Genomic DNA, 12,615 nt, shown 5'->3' on the forward strand with positions numbered 1-12,615 from the left:
TGAAGATATGCATGGCCAACATTTAAACAGGCTGCAGATCAATTAGCGGTCTTAAGTTTATCTGATTTTTATCAAAGAAGACAGAGCTGTGGGTCGATTGTCAGAGCCTGTGTCAAGTTGACCTTTTCAGAGATGTCTACATTGCCAGTCCCCTGGGCAACTTGTTGTCCCCTGTTAGTCTCTGAATGGCAGAAGTCTGTTCTGCTCAAGCACAAAGTATACACAGATGTCTATATTACATTCTTATAGGTTTGACAGCAACTGCATGTTGTATCTATAAACTGTCCTTTAGCAGTGACACTTCCTCAATGATGATAAGCTAATTTATGCAACTAAATCTCCTTTGTGCAGAAATGAAAGCTAATTGAGTCATTACAAAGTAATTCAGGAAGGAATACCTTGTATAAATTGGCTTACTTTATAAATCCTTCTCAAGTGGTTTCCATGCATCCTAAATGGGACTAAGCAGCTTACCAGCCATAAGAGATCCAGATCGAACCAGCCAACTTCAGAGAGTTATGTAAACATCTTTAGAGCAGTAAGAAAGTAACTGAAGGGAAAGTGAACAAAACCAAAAGAAGCTTCCCCAGGAAGCCATCCTAGCCATTACCTGTGGTGGGATGAACATTGTCCTGGCTCATTTTCCTTTGTTCCTCCACTTTCGCAGGAGCACTGTCCTCTTCCTCTTCTGCAAACAAACAAATGGCACACTGAAGAGTGTCATCAAAAATAATAGTACTCACCCGGTCTTACTGAGTGAAACTGAACGTTTATAACACATAAATATTCCTTCTCAAAGAATGAAACCACTCAACATTCACATTCCTTTTTCAATAATCTAAAGCTGAACAAATCAACCTCTAGCTATTTCCAAATAGCAACCTTCCCAGTTGGCTAGATAAAATTTAAGATACATATTTTGTTTTAAGTATTTATAGAAACTCATCTGGAACACTCTTACATTCAGACTGGCCCTGAGATCCAGGGAAGTAACACCCAGCACTATACGGACAGACTCACATTATGCTGTAGCAAGAGGATCATGGCTAAAACCATGGTCCCTCAAACATCAGGAAAGCAGAGGGAAAATGTGTGATGTAAAATATAGTTAACCTATAAATCATTTCTTGAGTATCAGATACTTCATGTGTTCTCACTCAATCTTCAAAGGAGAATACAAGAATCCTCACCCTTCAGAACAATTCCCCCCAAATTATACTGAGGATCTACTATATGCCTGCCATAAGCTATGGCAGATGTTAAGATTTCACACATAGTTCTAAATCCTCCTTTTCCAGATGAGTAAACAGAGGTTCAAAAGGGTAAAGAAGGGGCACTTGGGTGGCTCAGTGGTTGAACATCTGCCTTCAGCTCAGGGCATGATCCCTGGATCGTGAGATCAAATCCCACATTGGGCTCCCCACAGAGAGACTGCTTTTCCTTCTGGCTATGTCTCTGCCTCTCTCTGTCTCTCATGAATAAATAAAATCTTAAAAACAACAACAATAAACTTCTACTGTTTGTTATTCAGACTTAGGCTTGTGATCATAAAGTCCGTGTTTTTTATCCGGCATTATATTTGGGGCCTTACCTTTGTTAGATTCTGACACTCTCCTATCACATTCATGCCCCCAGTTATAGAAGAAATATGAAAAGATTAAATGAGAAGAGTTTTAAACAGAGTCAGTAGATAATATTTAATTATTTTACATTAAGGAAACATTTATTACAGGACCAATTTCCTCACCTAAGGATTTATACACACTTTGGAAATATTTAAGGCAGGATATATGAACCAAATGGCAGGCCCAAGAAAAACAGAGTTCAAAAAGAACAATCAAGAAAAAATTAAAAACCTTAAAATAAAATATGCAAAATTTATAAATATAGCCATTATGACTATTAAATAACTCAACCAATAAAATCTTTAATGGGTGTTAGCTACCTGTAAGAGAGAGGTTCTACTAGGAGGCAAAGACAGTCCGGAGCTTCTGCCCTCAGGAGGCTGACAGCCTCCAGGGCACAGAAGACAGTATGTAAAGGAAAATGGAATAAGGGGCATAAACCCTGACACGGGAGGCCCAAGGTTCTGAAGGACCCCAGAGGAAACCACCCAAGGGGGAACACCATCAAGCTCTGGGGGATGGAGAAAATCTGAATAGAGATGGGATAGAGGGAACTTCTAAACAGAAGGAGAGCCATCAGCTAAAGAAAAAGCACCGTAATATCCACTTGGCTAAAGAATGCAGTACTCAAAGGGGAAGAACAGGATCGGAGATAATGCTAGGAGCTTGGGCCAGCTGGGAAAGGGCCATAAACATCCGGCTGTGGATGTTAGCCTTTTCTTTGGAGGGCAGTAAGAGCCCCAGAAGATGTCGGAGCAGAGAAAGGGCAGGATCAAAACTATGCCTGAGGAATGGTCATCTGATCCCATTGTCCCAGACGGCCCGAAGGAGGGCGTGCAGAGAGAGCACTCTGGACTCTGGCTACAGGGGAAGGAAGTCCTGAACTAAGGGGCAGAGGAAATGGAAAGGAGCCAGTTATGAGAGGGAAAGGAACTAGAATTGATAAACTTTGTGCCTGTCTGCATGTGGAGGGCTCAAGGAAGAAGAGCAACCGAAAATGACTCAAATTTTGAGCTTAGTTAACAGAGAAATGGGAACGTCATTCCTGAGGAAGAATAACCAAGATAAACTATACTGCTGAGGGAACACAGGAACTGTGTTTCTGACGTGAGAGATCTATATTTATTTATTTAAGGGGGGAGGGGCAGAGAGGAAAAGCAAGAAAGAGAGAGAGAAAGAGAGAGAGAATCTCAAGCAGACTCCCCACTCAGCACAGAGCCCCACACAAGGCTCCATCCCACAACCCTGAGATCATCAACTGAGCCGAAACCAAGAGTCAGATGCTTAACTGACTGAGCCATCCAGGTGCCCCTCTCATGTGAGAGATTTAATGTACTGGTGGGGCAAGCCAGAGGAAATGTCCAGGCCATTGGAAAGTCTGGTAGAGAGGTCAGAAGTACAGATGCAAAGTGAGACATCTCTCATGCAAACTTTGAAGTGGTAATTAATAAAATTCAACATTTAAATCAAGCTTGAGAGTTATTGTACTTATAAAACAAACATGTAACTGTTTTGATTTCTGTAACCCAATTCAAACAAAATAATGAAAGCCCCCCAAAAAGGAACAGCTGGAAATATTTGACACTTTATACATACTGAGTTGGCCCTAATGTTGGCAATTTAAATATGGTTCAAATAGTAATCAATACATGGAAGATCTATTAAAAATCTAACACTAAATCCTGTCTTTTTTCTCTTTAACAAGTTATCTCACACCAAATCACAAGGGTAGTTATCATAAATGAGTTAATGTGAGGTTTTCATGCAAATTTCTAAGATATGAGGGACCTATACAGTCATTTGGTCCAAACTACTTATCTTACAGACAGTTTAATTTTCTTAAAAGGAGAAAACTTTCCTTACTTTTCACACTTTCCCCAGCTCCCTCCCTTTCCTCCAATCTGGTCACAAATTTGATAGTAAGGAATAAATTCAAAACCAGTGAAGGGCGCTTGCCCTCAAGTCAAAAGCCATGACCAAAACAATGTCAGGAGCATTAGTTTTGGATCTCAAGAAGACACTATGGGATACAGACTCACCACCCAAAGTTAGTGTCGAGATATCACAAAAACTAATCACAATAATTGAATGGAAAACTCCACTCTTGGCAAAGTAAACAATGAACTTAGAAGATTATTACTATGACTTTATTCTTATCTTACTAAAATCTAAGTGCCTTTAATGTATACAATGTAGTCTTAAATTACCAGAATGATATTAAAATACCTACTTAAATATCAATATTTACTGAGAAGTAACTGAATTGAGATTCATGTGAGATGCAGAAAAGTAGTTTTTTAGAGAAGGAAACGCTCATTAACAAAACTTCCTTTCTCCATTTCAAACCTATTTTTAGGTCAAAGCCTTCTGTATTTTATGCATCAGTTCTTCCTAACAAAATTCAAACAACTCATTTTATCTTGGGCTAACAATACAAAGAGCTTCCATATAAAAGAAAACAAAATCAAATTTGGAGTGTGTGTGTGTTTTAGTCTTAGGGGGGAAAAGTCAGACCGAATCTTGAATACAATCTGGTACAAGGGAGACATTCAATAAATATGGAATGAACAAATGGATTCAAAATCATGAAAATAAATCCTACCATGTTCATTTATTAACAGAGAAAAAACTCTCCACACCACTCAAAAAAATATATAAGGACAAATGAAAATTCTAGGCAATAATCACCTCCATAATATATTAGAAATATATATACATGTTGTTTCATTTAGGTTTATTGTTAAACATATTTTATTTTGGTGTTGAGTCACGATGTCATTATACAATACTAATTAATACCTCAAATAGTCAATGTTTGTGGGTTAATATATTCCATTCAACATTTTAATAACAGTAAACAAAAACAGCTCAGCTATGCGGTAAAATCCATCAAACCACACAGATGGTTTATAAGGTTTTCATTATGTGGTTTCCATAGCAATCATATTGCAAATCTGGAAGCTTCTTGCAAATAAGCAGCTTGTATTTACATGCCTCTCAGCTGCAGCACAAAACTCTTCAACATGTGAAGTTATTATTCCAATCACACATTGTTAGAAGAATCATCAGAAGATTTTGTTGATCAGACAAGATGAAAATAACAGAAAACTAACCGCAGAAGATAATTCAAACACAGTCATACATTTACTAAACTAATCAGTGAGTATTAGAAATATTCCGGCAGTCGTCAGAGGGTTTTAATATTATACCCGGTCAAAAATATGGAAGTTCCAGCAACAATCAGATCCCATGGAATCCAAAAGCTGAACTCCACTCTCTCTCCCCCTTTCAGAAGATATTTGGCCCTCCTTCTGAGTTGAGCAGAGAAAAGAAAAAACTGAGTCTTCCCAAATCTTTTTAGGATGACTACCATTTGAGGAAATGCTTATGTGGGAAAAGTCAAGACCTTTTTTTCCCCTGCTAGATTAATCAATTTAATTTACAAATTGATCCAGTTCCATAACAGATGGATTATTACCCTAATAAGGATCACAAATCTGTCTAGCTATGCAGTTTTTACAAAATGGCTATTTCTTGCTTACTAATGTTCTTTGTTTAAGGACAAAATAACCAAAAGAGAAAAGCGATAAGCAAATGACACGTACAGCTGACATTGCTTGAAAAAGGCTAAAGACAATTTGTTAGCATCAAAAGAGGGTGTGTGATGTTCGCACTGGGGCTGAGGACTGATCTTATCACATCTTCCAGGGAGAAGAGGACAACATGAGAAAATCTTCGACTCACAATGATTACCTTTCTCACTAAGTGCCTCCAGAAAACAGCTCTGCTGAATTCCAATGTATTTTAAAAGACATAAGACACAGAATCAAAAGCTATGCTCTGAAATAAAGACTGAGTGTAGATCTCTACCTGCCCCAACTTCATTTGATTATGAGACTAGTATCTTTGCCTCAAGAAAAGTTAATCATTTACTGCTTAAATGTTCATGCTGTATGCATTTATACCTATATCCATTAGGTATATCCATTATACCTATATCCATTAGGTAACTAAATCCTCAGGACAACTCTATGAGGTAACAACAGGTATTTTTACCATCATGTTATGGATGCAGAAATGAGACTTACAGAGCTTGAAGTGCTTGTCTAGGCTCACACACACAATAGAACAGGGATTGAAACTCCAGCATGTGCCACTTCTTTTCACCTTCTCTTCAGCTTACAGATGGGTTGTTTTCTAAAATGTCATTTGAATACATTTGTGGACCCGGAAAACATTTTCACAAAAGTGGGCAGATTCTATTCTGCTCATAGCCTTGTATGTGAAAGACATCTTAAGGTAAGCAATCTTTGCAGTGATAATTTAGAAACAGAATTTCAAGTTGGGATGCCCCCAAGACACATCTCCTTTCTGTTCTCCAGGCTCTCTTTCTCCACCTTTAATGTTCACACCCTCAAGTGCCCTAAAGCCAGCACATAATATTTGATACTCTGAAAAGGTCTCTAATGCAACTCATAATTGAAATAACATTTCAGTTTTTTATAATGCATATATTATAAATACAATATATAAATATTATATTATAAATATATAAGTATAAATTGTAAACTTTCGATTATTTTATGATGAAATAATATTTCATAATTCTTTCTCACCAAATTTCAGTAAGGAAAACATGTTTCAATGTAGACAGTAACGGTGAGTCTTTTTATGAACAAAGAAGTTTGCTTTACATTTCAGAGCAACAGACTATCTTTCACATTTCTCCAAGGGTTTGGGCACCAGGGTGCTGCAAGCAAGATGTCCCTGGCTGGGAGATGACGGGACAGATATGATGGGGAAAGGAAGACCCCTCTGGACAGTTCCAGCAGTACAGTGTAAAAGAGGGAGAAATGCAGAAAGGATTCACACAAATGGTACCTCAGCCCCTCTTCTCTTTGAGGACCTAAGGCAAGCTCCGAAGCTGGCAGTAGTGTGAGACAAGTGGAAGAGCAGAGTCAAAGGGGTATGGGCAAGGGAATTCAGACCAAGACAGTGAGGAAAAGTGAGTTCCTTAAGGGGTCCATAAATCCTGGACCACAGGTAAGTTAAAATATGGTAATTGAAATAAAAGGATTTTTTAATCTGTTTAATAGACTGACATATATTTTACAGCAATAAAAGATAAACTTTTATAATGACAGAAGCATGTACCTTTTAATATTATATGAAACTTCAAAAACAAACAAAAACAAAAAACAAAACAAAAAAACCCCCAAACAAACAAAAAGAAACTTCAAGATGAACAGAAAGATAAAGACAACTGAAATGGTATATTTAGCATCAAGCTTATTCTCCTGGAAATTCAGGCAAATTGGGGCCAACTACTATAGTTCTAGTACTCATATAACCTTGAGACCATAATTCTCATCTCTGTAAGGTACCAAGAATAATGTCTACCCCATAGCTCTCCGAACAGGAATTGGGCAGGACAATGACAAAATCAGATTTCTCAGGGGAAGGAAAAAAAGCACAATTAGCATGCAATATCAGGGTCATTACCTTAGAGCTTGGTGGTTTGCAACCACTTATGAATTTGGCAACCCGGAAGGTTAATATGGTATAAAAGGCAACCAAATAAGCAATAGTTCTTCAATCATACAATCTAACTTTCAACCTCGACATTTTATTCTTATGGGGTTTGATAGGAAAAGCTTATCACTGCACTTCAAAAGCAAAAATAAACAGCATTAGGATTATAAGTACATTTCTGTATTATATTAAGTTTAATAATTTATACAGAAATCTGAAAACACAAAACTAATAAATTTTCAGAGACATTAAACTTGCTATAGGCTGTCGGGGAAAAAAAAACTCAAATTCAAGTAAGAATTCCATCTGACAGAATCTGGAGAGAATCTTAGGGAAAGAAACCTTAGATATAATCTAGTTCAACTTCCTTCTTTCATTAACAGGGAACCAGACTCGGGGTGTTGCATGACTGGCCCAAAGTCATGCAACTGGCACTCTGCTCTTCTCTCTGCACTGCCCTACTATGCAACATGCACTGCAGACATTTCTGGAAAAGTCTCTGCTGCTCCAGAGGTACTTCTCTTTTCAGGAGCAGTCTTACAAGACTTGATCATCTACAGACAACTACTGCAAGTAAAGAAAGCACACAGGTTTAAAAATAAGATTTTAATAGGCCAGAATCTGTTAGTCAAAAATGATCCTACTCTGAGAATGCTAGACACAAGGAAACAATGAGATGGGGCTCTTCCTTGTCCCAGTGTATTATAGTCACGCATGCCACAATCTAAAATTCTCCTAACTACTCCATAAAGCTCAAACTCTTAGCTTTTTAATTAACATTTATAATCAATTCTGTGATATTAAAGTTCTTTTAACCCAAGAATGTCAAATTATTTCGCAGTTACAGTAACCTCAATCTGGCTCTGGATTTCTGGTACAATTAGAGTTTGCTGCTAATAATAGTTCTGTTTTTTAATGTAAATAAACCCTTTTTAAAATATCCTTTTTGCTACAAAGGCAGTATCTATTCATTGCTAGAAGTCAGACATAAAGATACGCAAAAATATATACATATCTTCATCCAAGACTTATCCATAACCACTATTAATATCTTTTCCTAGACTACCTTCACTCAGTTTCTGGTTTTCATCCATTCTCATTTCTAGTAAGAATATCCCAGTATATACATATTTCATTATCCACCCCCCATGTTTCTTATCCAAATGTACTTGTATTTTATTATAACTTGAATACCATTTAGAAAGTAAAATATTTCACCTCAACTGAGATTTTGGTTTACATTTTCCCCTAAAAGAATACTATCTAATAATAAATAGGGTGGTAAGATCATGTCATTGTAACTTGGCTGTTTTATAAAGATCTACAACTACCTAATTCCAACCTTAGGAAAAAAGCAGAGAGACGGGCGCAGAGCTCATTTGTCACAGGCTTCAGCTCTGTGTCCTCTGTTTGCTTATGCAAATACTCATCCTCTTCACGTGCAGTGCCCCTTAACCTCCTTTCTAAGAATCTAGAGGGAAAAAAAGCATAGGAGCATATGAGGAACCGTCACCCACTGGACTTATTGGTTCCAGCTCCTTTGTAGCAACAGACTCTCCCAGAAGGTGGAGAGTCTATGAAGTCAAAACTATTTTTATAATAAAATGAAGACCTGTGCCTTTTTCATTGTGTTAACATTTGCACTGATGCTGCAAAGCGATGATGGGTAAACTGCTGACACCTCAGCATAAATCAGTGCAGTGGCACCAAACTGTCACTTTTTTCACTGCCTTGCACTAGCATGAAAGACAAGCCAGTTTCACCTAAGACTGTCCAGGATGAAGCAGTACAAATTATTATTTTCGTGTAATACCAACGCTGAGAACATGTCTTTTTAATATTCTGTGTGACAAAATCAGAAGAATGCATTTTGCACACTTCTGCGTTTCCAGATGTGCAAGAGATTGAGTGGCAAGCTGAACTAGCTGCTCTCTCATGGAACAGCATTTTTACTTGAAAGAATGAGTGACAGACACACTATGGTTACTCAGACGTGAGAATGTGGCAGATACTTCCTCAAAAATGAACTAAGTGAGCTTATTTCAAAGAAAACAACTGACATTTATTGCCATGATAAAATTTAAGCTTTCAAGCAAAAATCAGAGTTTTAGAATCTTAGATCTGTTGCTGTTTGACCACTCTCCAGTATTTAAAGAAGTTTCTAGGGTGCCTGAGTGGCTTAGTGGTTGAGCGTCTGCCTTCGGCTCAGGTCGTGATCCCAGGGTTATGGGATTGAGTCCCACATTGGACTCCCCAAGGGAAACCTGCTTCTCCCTCTGCCTCTCTCTGTGTGTCTCTCATGAATAAATAAATCAAATCTTGGGCATCTGGGTGGCTCAGGGGTTGAGGGTCTGGTCTGCTTTCAGCTCAGATCGTGATCCCAGGGTCCTGGGATCGAGTTTTGCCTTAGGTTCCCCGCAAGGAGCCTACTTTTCCCTCTGCCTATGTCTCGTCTCTATGTGTCTCTCACGAATAAATGAATAAAATCTTTAAAAATAAATAAATAAATAAATAAAATCTTTTAAATGAAAAAAGAGTCTTCTAATGTGATTGGTAGTGATATTAATGTAGTGAATTGTATTATAATTGTGCCAATATTTAGAAGTTCTGCATAATGCAGTGAACTGATATTTTCCAAATGACCAAGGTACATTACAAAAACATGCATGGTAAGAGATCCATTCAAAGTATAAAACAGATCCATGAATTTTAATGTAATGAAGTATGGGAAGTTCACTGATATGGTTTTAGATTCCACCTTGCAACTAGCCTTTTACTACTACTTGTCCAGTTTGTGTACAGTATCAAAGAAGAATATCTACAATTACCCCCCAGACTATTAAAACACTTCTGATTTCCTAGGCATGAGGCTGGGTTTCTCCATATGCTGACTGTACTTAAACCAAAACAACACATTCACAACAGCGTGAATGCAGATGCAGATTTGAGAGTCTAAATATATTCTATTAAAACAGACATTCAAGAGATCTGCCAAAATGTAAACCATGCCACTCTTTTCAGTGATATTTTGGAGGAAAATATAATGATTTTTCCTAAGAAATACTTTACACTCACATGTCATGGGTTTATCATTGTTATTTTGAAAACTCATTAATAAACATTTTTGTATTTCTCAGTTTTAATTTCTAATATAGTGAATATTGAGAGGCATAACCCACATACATAGAGCTTTTTGGGGTCCTTAATGATTTTTAAAACTGTAAAGGGCTCCTGGAACCAAAAAGGTTTGGGAATACTGCCCTATGTTTTTATTATTATTATTAAAAGTTCCAGTTAACGTACAATGAAATCTTAGTTTCAGGTGCACAATATAGTGATACCACACTTCTATACATCACTCTGTGCTCATCCCAAGTGCCCTCCTTAATCCTCTTCACCTATTTCACCCATCCCCCATCCACCACCCCTCTGGTAGCTATCAGTGTGTTCTCTAGAGTTAAGAGTCTCTTTCTAAGTTGATCTCTCTCTCTCCCTCTCTCTCGCTCTCTTTTCCCCTTTCTTAAATTCCATCTACAAGTGAAATCATATGGCATCTATCTTTCTGACTTATTTCACTTAGCATTATACCCTCTAGATCCATCCATGTTGTTGCAAATGGCAAGATCATTTTTAGTGAAATATCTAAACACTGGTGATCCACAACATGAAAAAATTGATAGCCTGCTAACCCAGAACAGTATTTGATAATTATTTTATATTCCCAAAGCACGCAATCTCAGGATTGAATCTCATTACAGTTGAGTCATATTGAGCTGCTGACCAAAACCCCTATGTGTTTTGCCACTTGCAGTAAAGCAAAGTCTTTCCTTTCTCATACTTGTGCATGGGATTTTTGGAGCAACTGTGATATTCTATCATGTGTCATCTTGTTAGATTTGATCCCTAATTTCAGTCTATTGAGGGTATAGCCTGTATATCTTCATCTAGGTACTGATGAATATGATGGTATGACAATATTGAGAATTAAGCTCTAAGGCATTCAGAAAATAAATTAATCAGCACCCTTTGGGCACAACTATACAGTCAGTTATCCAATGGTCTTTATATCCATAAAGATTTCATGAGAATCCTGGCCAAATGCCTCACTTAAGTCTAGTTATATGTCTGTCATTTCCCTGAACACCTAATGGGTTCTAGTAATCATTATTTCATCTTCTAGGTAGAGAGAAGACTCCACTTGATGCCTTATTTTAGAGTTCACTTCAAAGTTCCTAAACTGTCTACGGTTTGCAGAATCCACCCATCATGGATAATGTCATGCTCCTCCTAGGTGCCCTCTTCACGACCAACACAATCATCCTCCAGTTGCTGGAACCCAGATTGCTGCTGTCCCTTACAAGGCACTTTCCTGAGCTACAGGGAACTGCCTCTCTCATGATTATACCTCTCCCAGAGGAGCCAGGAACCAGTGATTAGCAGATGTGGGGACATAAAGACATGCTCCTTTGCCTTAAGAACACCTTGAAGAATCATCCCAGACCCAGACCAGAGCTCCCCAAGAGTTCGGCTGAAGCCTCCATCCCAGCTGCACTGTGGGTTAGCTTCTTCCACCCAATTCTGCTTTCCTCGCTTTTTAAAAAGATTTTATTTTATTTTATTTTATTTTATTTTATTTTATTTTTATTTATTTATTTATTTATTTATTTATTTATTTATTTATTTATGAAAGACAGAGAGAGAGAGGCAGAGACACAGGCAGAGGGAGAAGTAGGCTCCATGCAGGGAGCCTGATGTGGGACTCAATCCCAGGACTCCAGGATCATGCCCTGAGCTGAAGGCAGACGCTCAACCACTGAGCCACCCAGGGATCCCTGCCTTCCTCGCTTTCATATGAGGTATCCCTCAAGATCACTCACCAATAAGTCTCCTACATGCAACCATCTCAGAGTCTGTTCTGGGAAACCCAACTTAAGATACTGCAACTTTCCATTCTTTTTGAAGAGTTCATCATTTAATTGCTAGACTCTATACTTCTAGCATCACTCTCTTTCCACAGGCTTCCTTCAAAATCAGCAATAGTAGTTCAATTACTTCATTTACAACTGGTCTTGTGATATAGTCTTATGTAAGCCAGAGGCAAACTTACCACCTATTCATCTTTAATACATGACTCAAATGTCCCCCAACTTAGAATGCTTTCCCCAAAGTCCTCCAGGCAGCTAGGTGCTCCCCTTTGTAATCTCCCAGCCTTGGTACAAGCCTCCATTATTACTGCTCTCACAGAGCACTCCAAACATTTGTCTACTTGGCTCCTTTCCTTCTGAGTGCTCCTCCACCAGGCCTAACAGAGGGGCTGAAACAAACAAAATGTGTTCCAGGAATGTTTGATGATGAATGAAAATCAAATGGATTTCGGTTAGCTGGGTATGCTATTAGAATCTCTTTGCCGGTCCTTGGCTTCTTCTGTTACCTGCTACCAATCTTATCAGTTGGAAGA

General features: G+C 38.0%; 1 protein-coding gene across 1 annotated transcript in view; it reads right to left on the reverse strand.

Moving 5' to 3' along the window:
- SKAP2 (src kinase associated phosphoprotein 2) overlaps positions 1–12,615 on the reverse strand; it is a 175,926-nt gene that overhangs the window by 22,513 nt on the left and 140,798 nt on the right. The window contains 1 exon segment of the mRNA XM_055314851.1: positions 611–688. Within this exon segment, the coding sequence (XP_055170826.1) occupies positions 611–688 (78 nt within the window).

This window comes from Nyctereutes procyonoides, unplaced genomic scaffold, assembly GCF_905146905.1.
Source record: "Nyctereutes procyonoides isolate TBG_1078 unplaced genomic scaffold, NYPRO_anot_genome, whole genome shotgun sequence".
Classification (NCBI taxonomy): domain Eukaryota; kingdom Metazoa; phylum Chordata; class Mammalia; order Carnivora; family Canidae; genus Nyctereutes; species Nyctereutes procyonoides.